General features: G+C 39.9%; 1 protein-coding gene across 13 annotated transcripts in view; it reads right to left on the bottom strand.

The window, feature by feature from the left end:
• EBF3 (EBF transcription factor 3) overlaps positions 1-27,305 on the bottom strand; it is a 179,962-nt gene that overhangs the window by 33,977 nt on the left and 118,680 nt on the right. For all 13 annotated transcript variants that reach the window (XR_014961777.1, XR_014961780.1, XR_014961781.1 and 10 more), the window contains exons 9-10: positions 26,552-26,682; positions 25,944-26,070 (exon numbers count right to left, since the gene is read on the bottom strand). Coding sequence is in view for 8 of the 13 variants with exons in the window: in XM_085606210.1 (XP_085462336.1) it covers positions 25,944-26,070; positions 26,552-26,682 (258 nt within the window). In the remaining 5 variants the exon portion in view is untranslated. The remainder of the gene's footprint in view (positions 1-25,943; positions 26,071-26,551; positions 26,683-27,305) is intronic.

Raw genomic sequence — 27,305 nt, 5'->3', positions numbered from 1 at the left:
GAGCACGGATTGCTAACCATGAACCCTAAGATAACTGATGCAACTTAGCACTGGGTTTTAATTTTAGGTAGGGCAAGCCGAATTATTAAATTTTATTTTATTTATTTTTTATTTTACAGTGTTTTATATAGCTCGAACTTGACCCGAATCGGGTATCAAAGCGCTTTACATAGCACCAGTTGCATTACATGAGGACACATTCATTCATTTTTTTTTTTTTGTTAGGCACGGGGATATCAAGTGATTTGCCCAGAATCACAGGATGTTCAGCGTCATTGCTGAGACTCATACATAGCTCAGAATCAGTTATTATGTTTAACCAAGTTAAACACTAGCCTATGTGAGGTGTAAACATTGAGTCGCTGAGACACTAAACACAACGCACAGCACTTCAATGAGCAGAGGTATTTGAGAGTATTTGTTAAGTGTATTAAATATTTCAAAACGGAATACCACCATGAGCATTATGACAGCCTAAATTACATTTATAAACCAGTTTTGTACTCTAGTTGAACACAATGGTAAAATGTATTTTAGGGCAGACTCCCATCGGCTATTTCCAATGATACAATTCAGTACCAGTTACCTCTGATTATACTCTCAATGTGTTCCCTATGAAATATTTGGCATGCAAATGTTTACTTATTTACACAAAGGCTGATTGCCTCCAAAATTTAATTACGTTTGCTTTCTTAGATGTGATTCAAATTTAACTACAACAGACTACAGAGTGTAAAAGAGATGAACGTGTGTGAAAAATTATATCATTTAAAAATGTCAGATTACAAGCCAGTTGTATCAAAAGTCATAAAACAAACCTCCCTTGTGAAATTTCTCTTTATTAATCATGCCATTAGATATTAACATTCCTCATTTACTGGAGGGCCTTTTATCTCTTTCAAATACATTATTCGTCCTTTTAGAGATAAACTGTATTAATATCCATTTGAGTAGGCTACCGCTGCCTAATGCATAGTAATTTTTGTTGGAGAGCTTTTATTTTAGAATAAGAAAATTACACAGCAATAAAACCTGAAGGAATAAGCAGCTAGAATAGTAGGAAATCACATACCATGCTAAATGAGGCAAGCAATCAGACAACCTCTGAAAGGACCAGATATCCTGTTATCAGATGCAGGCCTATATCCAGAATTGGCCATACAAATAGGGACTGACACAACCAAATACTCTCCATGGTTCCTACACGCAGAAATAGCCCACAGCTCAAAAAGGATACATATTTAAATGCACTGGAGTGCACTGAAGTTAATCTTGTTACCTTACATGCATTAAAGGCATAACAGAAGAAACATTCTAAATATTTAAGTCATGGCAGTGTGCTGGGGGATTAATCATAATGCAATTGATAACATTTTAACGGTCTGTGATGTCAATTCAAGTTGGGATTGCTGAAGCTAATGTGGCAGCAGAAAATGATAGCAGGCACTTTGCTTGCCGCCGTGATCAGAAAAAATGAAATCCACCTGCTACTATTAGAAATATATCAGTGGACAGTGTTTGAAAGATTTTCTTTACTGTTTCTTCCACAGTCCATATTTTTTTCTGTCTGATATTTCCACTCTCGGTGACCAGACATACACAAATAGACACACACACATATTCATAGCAACACAAACTTCATTATGCTATATATATATATATATATATATTTTTTTTTTTTCTCCAAATCGCTCCTGCAGCTTGAAGAAGCACTCGACAGTCAGGTAAGTGAGCCAACACTTTATTGCGAAAATGAAGATGGTCTTCCACCCGTTATTTCAATCCTTAAGCCTACGCGTTTCGGAGCTGTGCGCTCCTTCTTCTTGGGCTAGTTGGTGATTGCGGGGTAAGCAGTCATCGATGGCGTCCCATGGTTCGCTTCGCCTTAAGAAAAAAAGTGAATCCCGTTTCAGCTATAGTATCGCTGGTTCGCTTCACCTTTAGTAGCACGCGTATCCCGTTTGTAGTAGCGTGATGTTCACTGGGACCTGTAGTTTCCATCTGCCGCATTATCACCCACAGTGGGTCCCGCAACTTTCCAACAATTAAAAAGGGGTTCAGGGGTGCAGTACAGTTCCTCTGAATTACAGGCACTCCAGTGCGCCCCGGATGAAAAGGCAACACCTTCATTAGTGTAATGCCCCTTGAAAAAAGTGCGCAAAACGCAAAAAGGAGGCAGGGTAGAAACACCCTGACTTCCTAGGTCTGCTTAGGGGGTCCCACAAGGACCATCTGGGCCCACCAATTTTATTTTTATTTTTTTTAAATGGGAAGATGCGCGCAGGGTCTGTGGATCCTGCGGATTAAAAAAAAGAAAAAAAACGAAGCGTGGGCTCCTGCGTTTCATTGGTAATTAGCCCCTGGGGGGGGCCAGTCCCGGGGTAAATATTATTATGTGAATGGGGCGCCCCTCTGGGTCCCCCAGCCCCGGGGACCGCCAACCCCGGGGCTTTATAAAATTATGTACGGGTGCTCACAGCCCCCCCAGCCCCGGGGACCGCCACCCCCAGGGCTTGAATATTCATGGGTGGGGGGACTCAAAGGCCCCCCAGGCCCCAGGGACTGCCACCTCCTGGGCTTCTTTAGAATATATGTGGGGGCTTGCGGCCCCCCCGCAGCCCCAGTGGCCACCACCCCTTGGGCTTTTCTGCACAAGCGCAAGAGCGTTGCGTAAAGTAGTACATATGTGTAGCGTATGCGCCTGTAGTCGCGTACCGGTCGCATAGCGATCGCGCAAGAAAATACGCACCCACGGCACATCCTACGTGGATCCTACACAACAATCCTAAAATGGCGGCCAAGTTCCGCACAGTGATCGAGAAAGGTACGCTTTGGGTGTGCAACTTCCCCCCAAAAATTGGGGGAAAAAAACAATAAAGAAAATAATATAAATATATTAAAAAGAAAATATAAAACAAACAAAATTAGTTTCAATATTTAAAAAAAAAATCCATTTATATTAAAAATATATAATGTAATTTAAAACTTAAAATATGTAAAAATAAATAGTTAAAAAAATGTAGAAAATCAGTATAAAAAAATAAATTTAACTATTATTACATTTAAAAATTATCATTTAAGAAATCTTTGAAATTCACTGAAAAAAACATAGGTTTCAGACATGGTATAGTTAGCAATTAGCATTTAAAAAACCTTTGAAATTCACTGAAAAAAAATAGGTTTCTGACATGTTATAGTTAGGAATTAGCATTTAAAAAACCTTTGAAATTCACTTAAAAAACCATAGGTTTCAGACATTTTATAGTTAGGAATTAGCATTTAAAAACCTTAGAAATTCACTGAAAAAACCATAGGTTTCAGGGGTGTTATAGTTAGCTGGACATTTCACTGGTACAAAACCATTGAAATTCCCCCATTATAGTTAGTTCAGCTAACTATAACACGCGCCCCCGCAATGCACTGCTGATGACATCACATATTACATCACTCATGACATGGTCAGTGACATCACTGATGACATCACTGATGACATCTCAAATGACATCACTGGTGACATCATCCATGTGATAAATTGATGCATCTTCTCACACCCTAATATAACCTTTGATACACCCACTCTAAATTACAGACTGCCATTCTCAAAACCATAGAAACTCTAACACCAATAGCTACATACCCACTCACTGATTCTGCGGTATACACACACATCCACTCACTCACATGTACCGTCACTCATACTTATTGTCACTCAGGACAGGACTATCATATGCACTAATACACCTATATAGACACTCACATGCCGCCACTCATCCATAGAGGTACTCAGACACCTAGTCAGTCATGCAAATAATTAACCACACTGCCATTTACTCACCTACAGTTATACACACACCAGCTCAATTTCTCATACAAATACTAGCAAATTCTTACGCTCTTATACAATCACTGATACAAGCACACACTCATCCATACAACCACTCGCACAATCACACACTCTCACTTATAGCCATTTATATACTCCAACACACATATATACTGCCTTTCACATATGTAGTTACTCACACATGTACCACTGATATATACATTCACTCACTAACACACCTATACAAACATTCACCCACCCATACAGTCCATCACAGATGCACTCTTGAAACCATGCACCCAGTGAATCACCCACTCACACATCTATGCACAGACTCACACACACCCCACCCACACAAACTCTCAGGAACCCATACAGATACTCCGAGAACCTATCAATAACTCATATAGACACTCATGTAGCTATTCACAAACCAATGCAGCCGCTTACACACCAACAGACAGACGGATACAGACATTCACACAGTTTAGTCACTAACCCATGCATTCAGTAAGATACATTTAATCACTCACTTATGGAGTTAGTCACACACCTAGTAAATCATCCATTCAGTCACTTATACACCCACTCATTCTTCAATACGCCTTTCCCTATATATATTAAACATATTTAAACTTTACAGAAACACACATTCACTGGATGATGCCATCAGTGATGTCATTTGGGATGTCATCAGTGATGTCACTGACCATGTCATGAGTGATGTAATATGTGACGTCATCAGCAGTGCATTGCGGGGGCGCGAGTTATAATTAGCTGAACTAATTATAACGGGGGAATTTCAATGGTATTGTACGAGTGAAATGTCCAGCTAACTATAACACCCCTGAAACCTATGGTTTTGAAGTGAATTATATATATATATATATATATATATATATATATATATATATATATATATATATATATATATATATACATACATATTTATTCATGTCATTTCAATAAAAATAAATGTTGTCAAAAATATATTTTTGGGAACAGAAGTACAAAGAAAGGTACAGTCACATAGCTGTCAGACTACATGGTATTACCGCAGAATAGCTTACTAAATTTGAGAAACCACTGCTTAGTGTCTCTTTGTTTCATGAACTTCATAGAGGAATGTAATCAGGCATATACACTGTATTTTTTCACTACATGGATTTAACTCCTTGTGACCTGGTTCTCGTTAAGTGGCTTTGTTTATAAATTCTCCACGTAAAAAACAACATGGCAGATAACATAAATGTGGATGAGCTTGGAATAATATGTTATTTATTAATATTGTTGAAAAGGAGGGGCTTTATGACCCACTTGAGCCATCACCTCTTTTGAGTCCTGGCCAAACACCACATTTAATAGTGGTGATAAATGACCCATTACGTTTTCCACATATATAATATGTATTCCCTGGTCCCACTAACTGCCCCTATTAAACACTGTGCATAGCCTGTGACCAGTGGCGGCTCGCCAAGGGAGTGCTGCGGGGCAGTGAGGCCGGGGAGGGGCAAGGTGGGGGTAGTGGAGTCCGACATACAACGGACAGGAGTAAGATAAGTCATTATATAAATACAACAATTTACCTTGTGCGCGCTGCATGACCAACTCGGCGCTGCAGCGTGTGCAAGGTAAATAGTTTTATTCATTTAATTACTTACCTTACTCCTGTTCATCGTATGTCGGACTCCACTACCCCCCACCCTGCCCCTCCCCAACCCTGCCTCAACGCCCCGCAGCACTCCCTTGGCGAGCCGCCATTGCCTGTGACCATGCCTAGCAACCACTTAACACAGGGTGTCCCTTTCCATGACATCCGGCGACAGTACCTGTGGACATCCAATGAGGGTGTATGGTCCTTGTTTATCATTGTTTGCATTTTTTCTTATACATTCCCTTTAGAAATACAATTGCAAAATATTGTAGAGTAATAATAATGCTTTTTCTCCTAATGTTGGTTTTGTACATGTACATATTCACAATGTACTGTTTGTGGCAACAAGTCTAAATGTAGCTATAATCCCCTTAAAAGCAATCTTTCACTCCTCTGAGGATCGCCTCTGATCAGGGTGTCCAAAGAGATGCCACAGAATATTTTTTAACCAGGGGTCCACATTTTAATGCATGTCAATGACCCTCAAAAAATGACAGATGGCAAAAAATGGAAAGCACCTAACAGACAATCAAATGCCACATTGATGCATAGTTTTTGAAGATGTCAGACGATATCCATGAAAGTCGCATGACATTATAATGGATTGCAAAAAAGTGACTAACATATTTTTTTAAAGTTTTCTGAAAGTCATAAAAGCCAACGGCCAATTTACTAACAAGAACTAATTTGCTTTTTCAATGCATTATCCAATCAGATCCTATTTATATACAGGTGCTAACATTATCTTTGTAGTCTGTGTAAATTAATGGTTGATATGGTTGTCTACTAAAACCATTACAAATTTGAGAATGCCTCTCCACTCAACAATGATAATAGGAACATATTACACTCTGCACAAATGGCTTATGATGTGGCATCTGTTATGCGTATTTTTCTAAACAAGATAGTTAACGAAAATCATGATAGAAGGGGTTAGATTTGTGCAGAAGGGAAAATCATATTTAAAAGACCTCCTGACGTGTAGGAGCATTGTTTCTATCTGTAAAGTAATTGTAACATGCAATACATGAGGCAGTAAACAAATATATGTGGTGTCAAACCTGTATTTTATGGGACCTATTTCATGCTCATGAACTGCAGGAGATATTATAGTGGTATGATATTGCTGATACTCATTATTGATAGATTTACTGCTGATAGGAAATCTAAACAAACTGTTTTAATATGCAATTTAAAAATATATGTAGTGGAAATTGGGTTAATTATAATTCTAAAATGTGATATGAAAATTCTCGTAGCAATTAAAAAGTAAATAGTCTTTCGCCTTGTTGTCTATTTTCATGTTACCAGAACCCCAGGGTGTTTGGGGGGAGAGCTGCCAACTTTGGAACTGCAGAACCGGGTTCTAGTCTGAGAGCTGCCAACTTTGGAACTGGAGAACCAGGTTCTAGTCTAGGTGTGGGCTCAACATCCTGGGATTCCAGGCAAATCGTGTAATTTCCTTGTGAGCAAAATAGCGAAAAAATTGATTTGTCCTTGTATAATATAACTGGAGGTAAGTAAAGAGCTCCAATACCTTCGGGTCAAGTATGCGCTATATACAAATACGCTACATAAAACTGCAAAAATAAATAGCAGAATTGTGACAAGCAGCAAACGGTAATTCACCTCTTGCAAGCGTGTTACAATTTGTTATCGCTATTTTCGAATATATATATTTCTATTAAATACCTTTTTTGGTATTCACCATTGCAGTTCACGTTTTCATCCAAAAATCTGAAAGAACTATATTTTTTTTATTTTTCTATTTCCTACTTGCCGCCCTTAGTTTGACGTCAGGGTTGCTAGAAATGCCATGCTATTGGCCTATTGGCATGGGCTGCTAATGTTGCACTGTGATAAAGTCTGTGCTTGCAGCGCCTTGTCTGGTACCATACAACTGAGATGTAGTACATGTTAGCCGACCTTCTTGTCAGACTAATGTATTCTTAAGCACTTTAAAGTAATCGTGCTCAGACTTGTAGTCATGTTTTAAATAGTGTCATTATGCATACTTCTTGTACCACTAAAATCCCATTGTTCTTGAAAGTCTACAACTTGCAAGCGAATCAAGGATTTCGATTTTGGCCCACATTTTCTTCTGACTGAAAAACCTGCCTGCAATAATAAAAACAGGAAGCCATTCATTTGCTTCATTCCAGCTGCTGGTTTCAGCTATTAAACGAGTTCCAGTTTCATTTCAATAATGATCATCTTCCTGTAACTTCCCAATCATGCATTTGTCATAATGCAGTAATTTTCTGGCTACAAACAGATCCTGGTAATGAGGCAGTTTTTCACATTAGCAGCATAACTACATAATAAGAACATCTGCAGTTCCTTTTCTTAGGGAGACGCGGGAGTGCCAATTAAAAATGGAGATTCTTAAATAAGATATAATACCCTTTTTTTAAAAACAGATCCACGTTGGTTAATTCATGAATAGTGTTAGTTCGCCATGCTCAACAATGAGAGGTGGCAATGTGCAATAAAAAATTAAATAAAGTACAATTGAGTTTCTCAGTACAGAGACATTCCTCTAGAGGGTGTTAGTGATTTCAGTGACAAAGTGCTATTTGCTGACAAGCAGTTTACACATTAACCAACTGCATCCAAGGGGGGGGGGGGATGCCAATAGCAATTATATCACTCAGAGGTTATTAAATGTCCTACTGGTAAGTAACTAGGTGAACTTGACCAGGTGATAAAGACTGCTGTGAGCAAATGATTGTGCAGTGAGGAATGCTCCTTTGTCCTGCTGTTTCTCCGGATAGCTTCCCTTTCGGAAATGGCTGTATAAAAAGGCACATTAAAAATGTGCGCCTACTGCAGACAAAATTGATATTTAACTCCCTGCTGAATACGTCGGCTTATCAGACCACCTTTATCACATCACCTCAAAAACATTACACAAAGTATGCAATTGCCTATTTTGCCCACTTTTCAACCCTTTGAAATAATGATAAGTTGTACACTTTATCATCAACTGTCTCTATCCAGTGCATTTCATCCATAAGACATTCAGATGCTTGGGAAATTAAAATTTCAAAGATGTGCTGCAAAAAAAAATCAATGAGAAGAGATCAATGCTCATAGAAATTTCATGAACTTTGAACCAGTACGGGCATGACGATGAGAAGTGGTTGGGATTTCAGGTTGCTGATTGTTCCGCACGCGGATGAAATGCAGCCTACGGTGCTAAGAGGAGGTATACGTTTTCAGATGGGTTTTCACTTTAACATTTTGTCTGACAAATGATGTATTTTTAGCCTGCCTGAATAACAAGAACAAATAGAACAAAATCATCCTTTCCAGAGTGACTCGTGCTACTATTTCTTACAAGCACCTAATGCTTTGCACATTAACAGTGCAAAGAAATCAAATCAGCTCCCTTTGCAGCTGATCGCAGGTGCAAATTAATATTGTAAAATGAAGATCAATACATGGACAGGGCAAGATCAATAGTGGCTAAATTATTGCTGCATTTTCCTCCTCATTCAAGATGAGTTGTGTTTTCCTCTCAAAGTCAATACTTTGCAGGTTTTCTCATTAATTTCTCAATAAATTTGGCAATGAATTTCAATCACAGAACTCGGCAGAGTGAGCCGGGCATTATAGAGTGCATGGAAAACACAAAGGCATGGAGGAGCAGAATGCATCATCCATCAGAAGGCAGTCTTGCTTGTTGAAGCGAGACTAACATGCTTGACATAGTAAGGACAACCTATTTACAGTAAAAATTAAAACGACTTTTAACCTATTTTTTCAACTGAAGTAAATATTGATTTTTCATTGAAAAAAACGTTTTCAATTTAGTGCTTTACCTACTAAACTGGCTTCACATCTCTACCATGTGAGTAGGTGAGACAATCAAATGTAAATTGCAACTTGCAATTAGGGATGCTCCTTCAAGTAATGGCAAATAAAGTTACTACAGGTTAGAACTTGTAAATAAGCATCAGACACGTTCTCTTTCATTACTGCTGATGTTTTTTCTGTTAAGTCTTCCGTGAAGTAGCTTATCGAAACCTACTTCATGTGGGATACCTCTATACTCAATAATATTTGACACCGCATATCACAATTGTGATGTCAGGCCGAAACATGAAACATGTGGCTGTCATTATTCTTTTCTTGTTGCGATAAAATAACCTTGCTTGGAACTCAAGCACAACATTCATACAATCATATTTCCATACCTCAAATTGTGTATTTCCACATGAGGTCCATAACGTTTTTGTGATGATCAGAGGCCTATATATCATTAATGCAGAAGGTGCAGTTGGACCAATTACCAGGGCTGTGAGGGGACCACTGCACCCAAATTGTAGCTGTCTTTGACCACCTAACTGAGGCAAAAGTGCAGGAGGCACATTTTCCTTGCTTTCATTGGCGTCTGTGGCACCCTCGCTATGCAACTGGAAACAAAATCTATGTAACTAATAACATTAATAGTAAATTGTGTGTCAGAGGTGCACCACCTTCTCAAGTAACATAGCAATTCTTTACCCATTGCACTGTGGTCTGTGGACAGCAAAATAAAAAGAAATGTGTTTTTGTTACACAAATTAAAGATTTAAATATGAAAATGAAAAGTCAATGTCTATGAGGGTGTGAACTATATTATCCCCTCCTTTTTCTCAACTTCTGTTTATTCTTAGAAGCATGATTCATTAAATAATGAATTGCAAGGGGAATGGTCTTTACCTCAAAATGCATTGCTGCTCTAACAAAATTCACAAAAAGATATTGGGCTTGTTTCCACTAAAAGGTTCTTCTGCACTACAATGTTGTGTTGCTGAGGGAAAATGTTCTTGCTTAGAGAATAGTCCTCAATGGGCATATTAATCGTGCTATGACGCATGCATTTGCAGCACTGTGCCTCTACAGAATTAACACATGGAGTGAATAGCCTAACTTGGAATTACTCACCTCTTTAAACCGGTAAAGAGCACACAACTGCCCTAATGTAGTCTTCTGGTGGGGTAACAATAGGTCATGTTACTTTGACATGAATTGTCAGGTATTTAGCACAGCTCAATGAACTAGAGGTTTGAGTTAGTCCATTGTGAAGCATGATACCAAAGGAAGTGCTCTCTTAGTCAATTTGGAAAGGAGTCTTACTGTGCTAGTCAGCACAATCCCTCAATCAATGTGTTTGCCACTTAATTGCAAAGGTCTATAAGAGTTATTCACCATTAACTATAAAGACATACAGTGTCCATAATGCCCATGACATCATAAAGTAATGCTGATACATTGTCATATGGGTTAGTAGTATAGAAAAATGAATATTGGATTTGCTCGACCCAAAAAGTAGGAGAAATAAACCTGTTGGAAAATAAACCAAACAATTCTTACATACACTAGTGATTAAAAAAATCATCTGGACATCCATTTACATTGAACACTGCGAATTTGTAGTGCTGCAAAGAACTGCAGGTGCAGGTGATCTAAGAAGGAAAAGCAAACCTTCTGTATTCTCCATGGAGTTTTTCACGGGTCAGCTTCCATACACCATGCTCAGAGATGCTCATAAGATTAGAAAGTTGCCCGCATATTTGAACAAAGTTTTAGGCAGTGCAAAATCTTGCAACAAGTTCTTGTTCAATGTATTTTTGACAAACAAAGAAAGGTTCTAAAATTCTCAAATCAACTTTATACTGTGAATCATGACTTTCAGGCCAAGTCAGAAACCTCTGCATACACATATATTTGTGTAAATGCTAAATGGCAACCCATGTCACCAAATCACAAACTTTGAATTAGCATTAACAAAAGTATTTATAGACATTGAATTCTGCCAGTATGGCAGAATTTTCAGTGTGAGCAAATCTGCTCGCAGGTACAGATTGTTGGTGTTCCAAGTGTAGAAACATTTGCCAGAGGAAGTTAAGACACAAAATGTGAGCCATGCATAATGGGCAGAGTTACCCATATTGAGTGTGTAAATCAGTATTCAGCTAGGTGATTGGGAGGAGCAACCACACAGTAATCAGACAGTAGGGGAATGAGTTTCCCCATGGGGAGAAATCAATTATGTGTCAATTTTTGCGTTTCACTTACAAGCAGAAAGATAGACTTAATACATTGCTGTACAGGGAAATGTTTGTGCATTAGATTACTCACGGGAATCTGTGACAATCACAAACTACCAGGAGTACTCCTTGAAGTTTATGAATTGTAAGACCGTGGGATATTTCACAAATTGTAGACATGACCCACTGAGTGGAAAATTTCAATTTTTAAGTTGACTTTTGAGACTTGGATGCACTCTTGTATCACCTTAAATTACATGGTAATTAAATTATTTGTGTTGTATTGGGGAGATGTACAGGGTCATATATAGAGGTGTGTTTTAAGTGGGTGTTGATGGAAGAACATGTGAAACAAATGAATAAACAGGAAAAATATTTTAATTGTGTAAATCTGAAAGTTGACAAATACTAAAATGCTGATTTCTTTTATCCAGACAGGACCTACCAGGGAAAACATTAGCATGATGCAGAGCTAAGCCTCATTGCAGACACAGCAAGCACTATCACCTTTGTGTGAGTGCTGTGCATCTGTATATGAAGATCTTGGTGCTCTATTGGAATACTAACCTGGCACTGAGAATTTTCCAACACTTAAGTAGAGTATCGCTACTGCACAACCATCTCTGAGCTGCACATAATTACCTATAGTTTTTTTAGGAGAAATTATAAAACTTATTTTCAATTATACAATTCCATTTATGCACTTCACGGTAGCATGGCTATGTCCTCTCCTCTCCTTTACCTTCTGTCACCATGACTATTTTTGCCATTTTTTCAACATTCTTCCCGCATTTGAGAGAACTGATTTATAATAACCTAATCATCATTATGTTCCTCTTCAATATAAAAACCTAAACATGTATTGGTGTTTACCTTCTATGTTTCTCTGATTCGGGTAATCTAGTATGCACTGAACTTCATTCATATTGTTCTCTTAACTATAGGAAGAATGGGAATTGCAACTTGCCATCTTCCTTCCTATGCAAAAACCTAAATATTATAATTCCAATCAATACTCATTGCAAGACAAGTATCTCCAAATGAACATGTAATTTAAAAAATACATTGCATGTACCATTTTAATATGGGTCTATGGTGCCATCTTAGGATTCTGGTGATATTTACAAACCACTCTGACTTTGGTGTTATAGGTATTATGCCACTGGAATCCTTCGATGCAGTATTGTACCATATTATACAAAAAACACAGTTAAAGTGCAGCTTTGGAGTAAGCTTGTTCAGGCCTTTTATTCTTAGTTGATGAGCAAATGTCAAGTTGGGGACCTGCCTCTTTGTGGCCCCGATTGAGAGCGGCCACAAAACTTGGTATGAAGAACTCAAAATGAATAAGCATTTGTTTTTTATTCTGTGCATATTTTTCAAATTGCACCAAAGATATTAGCAAATCAAAATGTACATTTTTATCTAAGTCTACCTACACAGGTGCTACCATCTGTATTTGACATATGAAATACAGATATATATAGCACAACACCTCTCGAAGCAAGCCCGCACTGCAGACCCAGATGGGGATTGTGCATCCGAACCAGGGCAAGAGGAGCCTAGTTAAATATCCATTCACCAGGAAACCAATCCAAAGCTTTTAATCCAGTGCAAGAACGTGCAAAACCCAAAGCATTTAACTTTTCGCCTTGATCACAGATATAGCACAAATTGATGTACAGAAGTTGTGAGCTTGTGTAGAGACATGGGTATGTTTGTTTATTATGCTGGTAGTACCCCCAGGATAGTACTGAGATAGTTGGAAGCTAGAAGGATCTATGATATCATAATCTGCACCAGGGAGCTGGTCATTATAGGTGTTTTTATTTTAAGAAAGAAAATTTACAAAAATTGCCAGGTGGCTGGAGAGTATGATTTAGCACTGTAGTTGCCTGACCTGTGTGTGCCTTGAAGCATTCAGTAAGTTTATGAAGTTTGTTTCTGAGAAGGCACCATTGAGAGTCAGGATCAAGCAAACTCATGCTCTTCTTTTTGTCTTAGATGATTGATTTAAAACCAGCATAGAGGACTGTATACTATAGGGTCAAAGGCCATTTTGAAATATTCTTTAACGGCACCTAAAGCATCTAAGGTGTACCCTTTTAAGGGATAATACAACTGCTTAATGACCTGACTTTCCTCGCATATTTTGGATTTATAAAAGCATTATTCATGGCAGGATTTCAACTATGCAAGACAGTTCATGAAAACCTAAATGTTTAATGTTTGTATCAAATAATATGCAAACATTACAGTGGCTGTTCCACTTTTAAACTCACCAACCTATTGTATTTAAGACGTTACCAAATATGTGAAATTGTATATGAAACTATGGTGCTCCATATGGATGGTACCTACAGCTGCATGATTGATGGATATGCTTTATGCAGTATGTATCCCTAATAGATCATTGATCAGTTACGGGAAAAGATAACCTCTTGCAACAGAAAGGCACTTGCATTTCCACAAGAAGGTTTGAGTGTTAAACATCCACACACATTTTGGTGCTGTTTTGGGGAAATTACTTATTTGAGTCACAAAATGTTTTGCATTATGCTTATCCATCACCATCGCCATTATTTGCAAATTCCAAGAGACACTTGGGAAGAATACAAATTCAAGTTAAGCTCAGATATTTTCACAACAAACACAAAGGATGGCCAAGTATGGAAACTGTATAAGTAACAGTGTATGTCTTGAACCATCGCAGTATGTCTATGACGTATCCCTTTGCATACACTTTGCAATTTTGAGAATGCCAAAGAAGTTGACATGATTATACTTTTCTCTGATCTAGATCTCTATTCAAAACAATAATTATACTCTTTTAAAAGTGTCTGCTGTTCATTTGTATGCTTCTCTCCAATTGCTTAAAAAGGAAGCGTCAGGTGATGGATATTTGCAGCATGCTAGAATATTTGCAATAGTGTAGGGGAACTCCAACAGCCATGTTTGAACCCGTGGATCGGGGTACCCACGTCAAAAAGATCAAAGTTAGCTGTGCAAATTTTTACAGCATATACATTAGTCTTAAGCCACAGCATATACATGATTCATGTGTGATAGTTAGCAAGCGTGACATCAATTAAACAAATATTGAGATGTAATAAAAAACAATTCCGCAATTTCCTACTTATAATACTCTGGAAGCTTAATACGTTTTAACTTTTCGTGTGGAATAAATGTCAAACAAAAATAAATGATTAACATATTTTATGTGCCACATTTTTCTCTGCAAAGGTAAATGGGTAAATGTAGTATTCCAAATATAATCATCCTGAAAATAGAAATTCCTGTTCGGGGCCCAAACGCCACAGTGAAAAACGTGCACCAACCACAAAATATGGCATAATGTGCGAACACCATAAAACTAATTATTACTTTTAATAATTAGCTAGAAGAAAGGGAATTAAGTTTAATAATCCATGACTCCCTCCTCGCCTAGAAAAGACTTATAAGCTTAGCCTACCAATTTAAAAATCAGACACACGGCAAAAGTTTAATGTTTTGACTTTCCTGAGCTTTAAATTTAGATGCAGATAACAATCGTACAAATTACCACATGAAGCCTTACATATTTCAACAAGATAATGTGTAGGATAAATGTAGTACTCGTTTTTCACCCTATGCCATTCTTGTAATTTGTTTATTCTACAAGGACACCTTAAAAATAAGGCATATATTGTGATTGGGGACGGATACAAGTAAAGCTCCTTTTCCAACTTTCAAATCTCGGCATTTATTGAACACAACCGAGATGACCCCTTTGTCCTTTCATCCAAGACAAATTATGGTCTTCCCAAGAATACAAGTTGTCAGATTTGGTGCAACACAGTCGATACCTTCACCTTGACTTGCAAACTTTGTGATTTATCAATTCCTCTGAAGCCCTGTGTGTTACTCCAACTCAGCCCATACAGCCAATCATGATACAAAGAACAGGCTTCGGTCAGAGCCATATGAAAAAAATAAAGCACTCTCTGATGATAGATAAATGTGTCTTGTTTGCAACAGCCAAAAAGCGCTTGACTTGTACTAATAACAAAAAGGCCATGTTGGTCACCGTGGGTCTAAAGACGAAGCACCCTGTCACTGGCTTGGTTGGGAAATTAGCAAATAATGTTCCTGTTCCTTGATAAATGTGTGACAGTTTACGCTCACCAATCATTTTTAACATTTTGATGCATGCCCATGATCCCGCTGGAGGACCAGAAAAGTTTACTGGCCCTCAATTTTCAGATGATAAATGGAACACTCTAAATGTGTGATTCCTATATGAGGTATAGTTCATTTTAAGCAATTCTGGTAAATGGGTGTCACTGATTAGGACAAATGGTCTACTCGTGCAACAGCACAAATGGTATGTCTCATTTCTCTGGCTTCCTTGGAGACAGGAAATAAGAGTGACAACTGTGATCTAGCAAAACTCAATTTAACAACAATTCCAAATAAAACACATTCTCTGCTTTTATATTTCTAATATAGTTATGCAGTACACGGGTAAACCGTTCATATTACATTCCTTCAGATTTTACTAAAGGTAAATCTATAGTTTGTAGTAGAAAGTACATATGCTTCTCTTTTACCATTAGCAATATTTAAGTGTGCATATATATATATATTTTGACTTGCCTAGATCTTTGGCGCCATTTGATGAATCTTCACGACATTTTACCAAAAAGTGTGTGTCGGTGAGTCTTATTGTGCATGGAAAATTTTGAGGTGATCTGTCAAGTGGGAGCCGAGGAAAAGGGGGGGGGGGGTCAAAAAAAGTCTGTTTCCCATGTTAATTCCCATCGAGATTTTATACACGACTACAGCCGAGCCACTGGACTGAATTACACCAAATTTGGCAGAAAGGTAGCTTTTAGTCATTTGCAGAGTGGTGGAGAAAGGGGGCATGGCCTTCAACCAGCTCACAGCACTCCCGCTATGTGGGACTTACTGGAGGTAACAGGAGGGCTTTTTGACCCGAAGGACCATCAGCACCCAAGGGAACTTAATCCCCCAACCAGTAGTGAGCAAGGAGGAGTGTTTGCAGAGTGAAGGAGAAAAGGGGTATGGCCTCCGAAGACCTTTAAGCAATCCCTCTGAGTGGGACTTACTGAATGTAACAGGAGGGGTTGTTGGCCCCCAAGGACCCTCGACAGCCAAGGGTACTTCATCCCCCAACCAGTATTGTGCCAGGAGGCACATTTGCTGAGTGGTGCAGAATGGGAGTGTGGCCTCTGAAGACTTTTCAGCAATCCCGCTGTGTTACTGGAGGTAACAGGAGGGGTTTTGGGACCCCAAGGACTCTTAGTATCCAAGTGGACTTCAGCCCCCAACCTTTAGTGAGCCAGGAAGTGCACTTGCAGAGTGGTGGAGAAAGGGGCCAGGGACTGCGATGATGTCTCAACAATTCCACTGTGTGGGACTTACTGGAGAAAACAGAAGGGGTAGTTAGCCCCCAAGGACCCTCAGGAGCCAGTAGCAATTCATCCCCCACCCAGTAGTGAGCCAGAAAGTGTGCTTGCAGAGTGATGGAGAAAGGGAGCATGGCCTCTGAAGACCTCTCAGAAATTCTGCTGAAAGGGATTTACTGGAGGTAACAGGAGGGCTTATTTGTCCCAAAGGACCCTCTGCAGCCAAGTGGACTTCATACCCCAATCAGTAGTGTGCCAAGAGGTGCGTTTGCAGAGTGGTGGAGAATGGGGGAGTGGCCTCTGAGGACATCTCAGCAATCCTGCTATGTGAAACTTACTGGAGGTAACAGGAGGGGTTCCTGGCCCCCAAAGACCCTCAACATCGAAGTGGACTTCATCCCCAACCAGTATTGCACCAGGAGAGGCATTTTCAGAGTGGTTGAGAAAGGGGGCGGGGACTTCAATGATGTCTCATAAATTCCAATGTGTGGGACTTACTGGAGGTAATAGATGGGGTAGTTGGCCCTAAGGACCCTCAGGAGCCCAGGGTATTTCATCCCCAGAGTAGTAGTGCACCAGGAGGTGCATTTGCGGAGTGGTGCTGAAAGGAGGCAGGGCCTTAGGTGACTTGCCAGGGCTGGCTTTTTTTCTTTTTTTGATTTATTAGGAGAGGGGGCTGCATGGCCACCCTTCCCTGGGCCAGTTTCAACTCCAGCGATCCCATCCTCTGGGGCACGGCCTTTTTTTTAAAGGGGGGGGCTGAGTGACCCCCTCCCTGGGCCAGTCCCCCAGGGCCAGGCATCTTGTAATAGGGGAGGGGCCACGCAGCCCTCCTTCCTGGGCCAATTTCAGCCCCGGGGACCTCACTCCCCCGCAGCCTGTCCCTTTAAAAAAATGTTTGTAAAGTACTAGGGGAGATGAGCTGCATGGTTCCCTCCCAGGGTCAATTTCAGCATCGGGGACCCCATCCCCCAGGCACTGGCCATTAATCGACTGAATTAACTCAAGCAGAGTCCCAAGATGGCTGCCAACACTTCCTCATTTGAAATGTTGACAGCCAAACAGATTTGAGCATGGAGACTGTCGGATCCTCGGAGGATCTGCGTCTCTATGTATACAAATTGGGATTTCCCTTGCTATTTCCAAAACTACTAAACGGATTTACACCAATTTACGGGCATTTGCAATGCAATAGGTCTCGCATTTGCGAGAGTTTGAGCTATTGGCATTGTACTTATAGTACTTATTGTACTTATAGTTGTTGTTTACGAGAAGCAAAGCAGTCTGTACCTGCGCCTCTTTTACTGCCAGCCTTGCTTCTCGAAAGCAAGGACTAAAAATGAGAACAAGCGAAAAAATTTGCAGACCAATATACGCATGGAAGATCAATGGGATAATTCGGAAACCAGGGGATAGTTGGAACAAAACTAGTAACAAGCAGTGAATGGCAGGAACCAACAATAAAAATAAAGAAAGAGTTCTACCGACCAACTGTTCAAGAATAAAAGCGTAAGGAAACCGTGCTTGACCAGTGCTCCTCTGTCTTCGAATGGAAGTATGGGCTGCCAAACGAGTTAGGATGCAGAAAAAAGGAACAACACTCGCGTGACCATATGGCAGCCAGCAGGCGGGACTAATGTCATTTTTTTTACTACAGCAGGTCTTGCAGACAGTGCATGTGCGCTACCTAGGCTCGACCTAAGAAGGGGGCTTTCGGGAACAACTGCTAACTTTCTGCCAAATTTGCTCTAATTCTGTTCAGCAGCTTGGGCTATAGCCGTGTCTAAAGTTCCTATGGGAATTAACATCGGAAATGCAAGTTTTTTCACACACCCTTTTTCTCGGCCCCGCTTGATGGATCACCCTGAAATTTTCCTTTCGCAACAAGTAACTATAACTTGGGCACCCACCATCTGCATTGTCATCATCAATGATGTCATTTCAAATATCATCAATGATGTTTCAATGATGTCATAGAACATAGCATTAGTGATGTCATTTGTGATGTGATAAGCAGTGCATGGCAGTTGTGCAACATTTGTTGGAACATATCAGTGAATTAACATTTGAGGACCAACGGCACAGCAAGCTACAAAACTATGTCTTGGCATTGCCTCTCACCTTGGGACACAAAATGTGCCTGGGATGGCCTGTGCTACTAGAAAGGGTATGTCGCCTAGCAGTTAATACTCAACTGCGACTTTTGGTGGGTGAAGGGAAAGCCTAATATTCATTTGGTTCTTCCACTTTTCCAAAGTTACAGACATTAAAAATAGAGTGCAGTAAAGTGCTGCCAGTTCTTAGATTTACATTTTCATTCCCACGTTTGGGGTGGTAATGTGAATCTGTACTCCACCATGCAAGTATTTCATGAGTGGTGAGAGCTGCGGTTCATAGTGCTAATAGATTTTTTTCACATGCCTGCATTGTTAGGGCTACCATAGAGGAAAGAGAGATGCAGCAAGTACAAATTACAGTGCATCTATTTCTGGATAAATGATGTGTTGAACTATACTCCAGCCACACATTATGGAATGTCCTCTGGGGGATATATTGCATTGCACCCAGTGGGTGTGCAAGAAAAATTGAGCACACATGGCACATTTTACACATTCATCGACCAATATATTTACCAAAATGCATTTCTCCTCTCTATACTAACACATATTGGTAAATAAACATTGGTGAAACGGGACCCTGGTTCTCTGATGTGGAACTAGGCTGAGAAGTGAAGTCTGCTGATTTATACAAAGTGAATGACTGAACTGCTAGGAGTCACAATCCACCCATTCAACCATGTAATACATATTTTTGACTTCATCTTAGATCCTGCAATCAATCAATCCCTGATTGTCTTAAATGGCATTCTGTAAAGATTTAATGAGGGAACCCCACTTCTACTGAAGACACATGAACCCTCCAGCCTGTGCTGTCCTCAAACCAAGTCCACAACTGAATTATATGCTTATTAATAAATTTGAACGGCTGTGTGGGTGGTTTACTTGAATGGAAAGCTCAGTTAGTTCTCAAAGGGTCAGCACACGCCTGAACACAGGTTGGTGGAGAAAGGAAATATTTACTTTTATTTGTATAAGCCTTGCTGACATTGGGGTTCATTTCGAAGCATGATCAACAGGTACGCATTTTTTACTTGATTGATACACTAACAATAATAATATTGATCAAAATAACACGTTTTTGCTTTTCACTGAAAACTTTGTAGCAAACGAAAAAACTGAAATTTCCCAAAATGTACACTGTTGAGGAATAGATTGAGAAAATCAAATGATGCTTAAAATGATTTAGCAAACTGCAGCACTGAACTGAAAAAAATCACATAGCTTTATGCTTTGGAATTATGAGGAAAAAAAATGTGTTTTACCTGTATCTAAAACATTGATCATAAACATTACACATAGAAAAATGTGGTTTGTGAGGACCATTAAAGAATATTTACTCTGTGAATACGTGTAATTTGCCCCGTGAGACAGTCAGTTTGTAATGGTATAATGAGCAGGAGATGTTGTCTCGATACCTGTAGAATCACGTTTGAAGGCCTATCACCAAACTTTAAAATGCTTCTGAAACATGAAACCTATTCTGCACCAAAAGAGAGCTGGGACAGGCAGGGGCGGAGAACTGGGGCGTGATGATGGAAAGCATTTTGCAGGGCTGGGCCTTTGGAGAAAATGACAGAAATGAAGGCATGTTTACTATATTTTAAAAGTGGTCTTGAATCTCAAACTATCGAACCCAAAGGCAACTAATAATCGGTGATGGTTCTTTAACCACTGAACACTGCGCAGGAAGCTTTGGCGTGCATGTTCCACTAACGTGGTAGTCCTGTCAGACTCCTAAATGGTATCCAGGCTTGGATCTGGGGGGCCCTTTTAGACATGTTTACTATCAGCACCAACATCTTAGTTTAAAACTGGGCTCAGTCTGCTGAGAAGGCCTCCAAGTAATTTGTGATAATTTCTTTAATTGAGCAAAAACAAGTCTTTAAAATAAAGCTTGGCTGTCAAAGCGTTGGGCTGAGAGGGGGTAACAAAGAGGACTGGAAGCAGCTACACTACTTACATAATGCAGGGCCAGTGTTTGAAGCAAAACTATTATCATTGTGCTTTGAGCTCTTTTTGTTTAATGAGCAGCAATTAAGTAAAAATGCGCCTTTCAGGGAGCACTAACACACATGCATGACATTACACGCACCCTCACTTGGACAATTGTTTCAAACCGAACGCTTTTAGCTGTGACAATTTTTCAATTACAAACATGTAGCCTATATTTTGTCTTAATTTAATTGCATTTCTATTTTCATATTCCAATTAAAATAATAAAGCTGAGGTTTTACTTGAACGTTTTAACTGCCCTTACAAGTAGAACGGTGAATGCTAAACTATTGGCTGTGCTAGTCTGAAGAGTTTCTTTGTAATAGACTTTTTAATTATTAGGCAATGAAAAAATCATAAACAACAGGGCGACTTTTAATGCAGCTAGTTATATGTTTGGAGTATTCACTCTTAAGTACAACTAATATGTGATTAATTTACTTTTAGTGGCTCGCGAGTATGTATTGTATTTTACAGTCTAGAAAGCAATTTACTATTAACTGGCAATTACATACAGAATGATTGTTAATTCGGCTCTTAAGTGCGTGGTGCTTGAAAATTGTCATCACACTCTAATTTTTGACCTTTTTACAACAGGGTGAGGTACCCTGGGAATACAGAGGACTAGTAGACAAGAGCTGGACATGTCATTTGTGACTCATACTTTTAATTTACCATGCTAATCAACTGAATTGCCAAATTCTCCCAAGGTAATTGCAGCCTTACAGATGTAGGAAACGGTGCTAGTCATGTTGCAATAGCTGGGGAGTGCCCTCTGCTTGCTGACAGACACGTGTGTGTGTGTGTTTGCCCCAGTATGTTGCACACATGCATGTTCGTGTATGTATGTGGTTTAGTGAGTAAATGTTTGTGTGTTAATGAGCGTGGGAGTTGCTGTGACTGTGTGTGGGGGGGTTGGGAATTTGTATGCATGAGTGTATTTATAAGAGATTAATATGGCCAATGTTCATAAACAAATTAGGTCTTTATTGAACTAAGCCCAGAGAAGTAATTATCTTTGCCCGTTCTTTCTCGTACAGGCTTTGTGCGCCACACTATGCTCTTGTTTCATTATCCCACAGTCCTGTTGCCCTGTGGAAGGGCTCATGCTGAGTAGGTTAAATGTTAGAGTGCCATGCCAGACTCGACGCATGTTGGGACACTGATGGAAAACAGATGCCCTCGGGATTCAGTCCCTCCTAATAGGAGACCACATCATTTTCATATTGTGAAATATCGAGGCGTGACTCACATTTCAACGAGGAGTATAATTTCCAATGATTATCTCATTGTCCTCATCAATTTGGGAGCAGCACAAATCAGACAGAAGTTACTAGGTCAGACATGTTACGACCTTACGTTTCCTTTTAACTGTGCTGCGATAGCAAGCTTTGTCGCATCCAGTGTGCAAACAGCAAATTCCTCTAAAATCATATTTGCTGTGCTGCACAACAGACCATGACAATGTGGTGAAAAGTTAAATATTATTATTTTTAAATTTTGCATTTGAATTTTCGTATATTTTTGTATAACATATTCCTTTTTACTCCAGCAATTCACTTAGAAGATTCCTTATCATTGTTTTAACCACATGTGAAAGTAAACTGATGACTCTATTTATTCATTTTCTGTCGTTGAACTAGTTACTGCAGTTACTTCTCTTTGTGACCTACCCAGGTGTTTAGCTGCTACATTACTTACTGCATAAAGCATCTAATACCTGAATATTTGAGAGTGTTCTACAAATAAATAACGTCATTTTTGAACTATTTACCATTTATTCATGAAGTAACATGACTCTGGGGGTGAGGGAAGTTGGACTATAAAGCTGCATTCAATTCAGACTTAAGAAATTAAATGCTCCATTCTAGGCATGCACACTGTAATTAGTCACCTCAAACTAACAGTGATGCCAGTCCATTTATCTTTGCATGTTTCCTGTGGGAGAATAAAACTAAATCATATGATTAATAGTGTCTATTTTGAAAGGCTGATGTAAGGTGTAAGTCACATATTGCATCATAGTTAGCTGTTCAATAATATTTCACTAGTGTTTATAGAGCAAAATATAGACATGAGTAGAGGAGTTTCCAATGGCAATTGATTTTCTCAAGCAAAGGAAAGTCCAAAAATTAAAGTCCCACTGACTTAGGGGTAAGTGGAAATGACTACAACACAGGTCTAAAGTGTAATACATAGACCTTTGGATTTCAACATCCAAATCAAAAACATAACATGTTTGTGAGTAAAGAAAGCACTCACTAAAGCACTAGTGAAGTCTTTCAATAGCACTAAATGAAAACCCTGCGGGTGAACTCCCGAAACACAATTCCTGATTTCTGACTGAAAGCCCTATTTCTAGAATAACTTGACAGTAAACACAGAGGGGCCGATTACGATGTCGGGCGGAATTGCTTCGGCCCAACACGTCTCATAAACGGGACCAACCGACCTTCATTCAGCGGTCCCGACCAACTGATTTGGATGCGACCATATTCTGACATTTCCATATTGGAGCATGTGTTACGGCCGTAAACTGGCTGTAGTACATGCTCCCATAGGGAAATGGGAGGTGGTGTTAATCCCTGCACCCCGTGGCAGGTACCGACCCTGTGGCAGGCACCTTGAGATACCTGCCACGGGGTGCAGAGATTAACAGAAGGGCACCATAGGTGCCTCCTCGGCCCCCAACCGGAGGCTGTGCACACAAGGGGCCCTGCTAAGGGCCCCTGAACTAGCTTTCCAATGGGTTTCCATGTCAGAAAGGCCGGCATGCAACTCAGCTGGAAACCGTGCATCGTAATCCCAAGGGAGGACAGACCGCCCTTTCAAATTACGGGCCAGCCTCTGACTGGCAGACGGGCTTCTTGAGCCCATCGGAAACCAGCCGGAATGAATGGTTGGTTTCTATTCCAAATAGCTGATTCATAAATAGCCAGCCAGAATTGAAACCGACGATGGCGGTCAGGTCGAAGGCTTTCTGACCGCCATCGTAATAAGCCCCAGGGTTGTAAAATGGGAAAATGGAAACCAATGTAAATGAGAAGATGCTTAGAAAGTCACAGCAATATTTATGACAACATAAATGGGACTGAGAAGGTTGCAGCTTCAAAGAGGAATGCCCAAAGCTGGAACACATAAAGATTGTTGTGCCACGTTTGATGAGACTATTTTTAAATTTCTTTTTTTGGCAGGTTTATATAGCGCGAACACAACCCGTAGGTATTGGAGTGCTTTAAATTAGCACTTATTACGTTACGTAAGGACACATTCATTTTTGGTAGCGACGTGGAGATTAAATGATTTGCCCAGAATCACAAGATACTGATCAGACGCTGAGGCTCATACTTGGTTCCCCAGCTCCAAAGCCGGCAGCTATGGCCATAAGGCCACATCCTCTCCCATATATAATGCACTAAAATGCTGATTCCCATGCTCCAAAGTTGTTGGTAGGTAACAGCTGAGCTCTAGCAGTCCAGAGGAGGAAATAAGTGAAAGGAGCATGTTTCAAAGATTCGGATTGTGTTACTGACTTGAACTTCACAAAAGAACTTCTGAGTTTGCCCTGACAGACTTTCTCAGAACAATCTACCATTCGGCTAGGTTTCAAATAAATATATATACATGTGCCCACGAGGAATCCTTTAAGAAGATCAATTTAATACAGGAGCTAAACATCTTAACTGGAGCTTACAATTGTCCAGGATCTAAAGAACACATTATTTCAATCCTTAGTTCAAAAAGAAAGCAAGGAGTAATCCCTGCCCAAGCTACAAATGTGTTGTACTACAGATTTAGTGAAACTAGTTGAATTTCGTAAAACTCCTGGGAGTAGAGAAATGAGAGGCAAGAAACAGGCACCTTTGCATCTCAGAAGTGTTTAATTGAGATAAACATAAACGTGACACCCAGTTTTGGAAAGCAATCCTGATATAGGAATCAGAATAGGATGCAAATTGTGGTCACAGGCATCCTTAAATGAATCACTCAATGAATGATTTAAACGACCACAGGCCTAATTATGAGTAGGTGGAGCAGTAGCCCCGGATAGGATATTGCTCCATCTGATCACGACTAGCCCACTGTTCCCGCACCTGGTTTTCCTGTGTCCGAGAACACCAGATCCAATTCTACCAGCAGAAAATTCCAAACCAGTAAAACACATTATTTTTTGGCTGCAACAGTAGCTAAACCGCCTCCACTGTTAGACCCTGACTTTTGTCTCTGGCAAGATTAAAGCATTCAACAGTCTCAACATTCCAGAACTAATCTTCCAATTCTCCTCCCTCCCTACCTCCTCCTTCTACCCATACCACACACAGAAGCATCCGTACACATTTACCCCCTTTTCAGAGGAGGTGGTAAATGTGTGTGATAAAGCCCTCAGGAAAGGGAATACTGTGCGAAAAACAACATAGTAATTCTGTATCTTTCACAGTACTGTCAAGGTGTTGCCACATGGTAACAGTAATTATGTGTGGGGAATTTGTATCCCACCAGTGCCATGCAACTTGTAATCAGGGCCAAAATGTGTTTCTAAGCACTACAAAATTATTGCTGAATACACAGAACATTTAGAAAGAAAGAACGCTATTCCTTACTACACAAACTGTTTGTGATCTTTGTGACCCTGCACTAGAAACAGATGCTTTCATTGCCTAAATTGTTATCCACTCTATTAGGCAGTGAGTGGTAAAAGAATTTGTTAGATTAATGAGTAATTATTGTAACTCCTGCGACAAATATCAGTGGCAACTTGACAAAGTCGGTTACTTGTGGAAAAGCAAAAGTTTAAGAGGGTGATTGTTGATTAACAAACTTGGATGCATTGGGCTGTACCCAAAAGCAATATAGCCATAATAATGTGAAGACCATTTCAAGAAAGTTAGAAATACACAGTTGACTTACCGGTGTAGACAAATCGTCCAGGCGCACCTTTACAGAACTGTTTGGATTTGTAGGAGAGAGTTACTTCCACTACTCCAGGAATGTGTCGTGGTGGGGTCTGAACTCTGATGGCATGAGGTGTTATCAGCTATAAAATCATACAGTAAACATATTTAAAACCATAATAGGTTGATGAATGCCAGCTGAATATAATTACATAATTAGCTTAAATTGCTCCATCATCTAAAAATTCTACTTTCTCGCTCACACACATAGGCTAGGGGTCGTACAGTTTGCAGGGAAAATGCCTGTAAATGATCTCTGTTTTTAGTTTGCAGGAAAGACCACAGGGCATCATTTATATGAAAATTGGATCCATATGTTTGCCTAAGCCTGCTTCTAGCGAACATTAGCACTAATTGTTCACTTGTACATCGAGACATGGTACCACCATGTTCTCACCAGAGGGCCTTACTCTTTAGCTATGTGCAATATGACACAGGAATCATTATAAAAAACATAATTTTGTCATATGGCACTATGAGCTCTTCTGTAAATTGATCATTGACATTGCCATAATCACTCCCAAACAATTAACAGTTTTAACTTCATTAACTTCGAAATCTTACCTCACTCCAGACCAACATGGTGCCAAACACAACTTGCAAGCCGTCAAAAAAGTTGTCTCCGATTATGATGACAGTCGCTCCGCCTGTTGTCCAACCTTCACTCGGGCTGATGGCCTTTATACATGGAGTAGCTGCTTGTACAAAAGAGAAATCAGTGATTGTAGTACACTTTTGGGTACCAGACCTTCCTGCCAATGATTAATCAGGTAAAGCACAGTGGTATACATGCATGACTTACTCAGGAAGCATAACAAAGGCAAACATACAAATGTAAATGTCCAGTATTTGTAAAGCACGAACAATTACCCGAAGGTGTCAAGGCGCTGGGGGCCCCCAGGAAGATTAAGCGAGCTATTGCCCAGAGTGACATGGTGCTGGGCTGCTCTGCCGCCGGCACCGGGGATTGAACCATGAGTCCCTGGGTTCCTGCGTCAGTTGCCCTGGCCGCTGCCCACACCTCTTCCACAACTGTTTTGAAAGCAAACTGTTCAATGCTTTTTAAAGCAAAAGCTAAGCACTAGAAGCGGAGGGAGCAAGAAAAATGGCTTGATACGGCAAATTATGTTTCAGGGCAAATATGGCTATTACAAATGATTAAGCATCGCATGCATGTGGCATGTCGATTTATCTGCTTCACGGTAGAGATCTAAGCAGAGTCAATCAAAAGGTTGTTGAGGGAGATGGAAGAGCAAGTGCTCTGAATTTCGATTCCTCATAAGCGGTTAATTGGGTTGGGTTTTTCATCCGCGAACTT

This window comes from Triturus cristatus, chromosome 1_2 (genome assembly GCF_964204655.1).
Source record: "Triturus cristatus chromosome 1_2, aTriCri1.1, whole genome shotgun sequence".
In the NCBI taxonomy this organism is placed as follows: Eukaryota; Metazoa; Chordata; class Amphibia; order Caudata; family Salamandridae; genus Triturus; species Triturus cristatus.
Note: the sequence above shows the minus strand (reverse complement) of the source record. Positions and strands in the feature narration are given on the sequence as shown.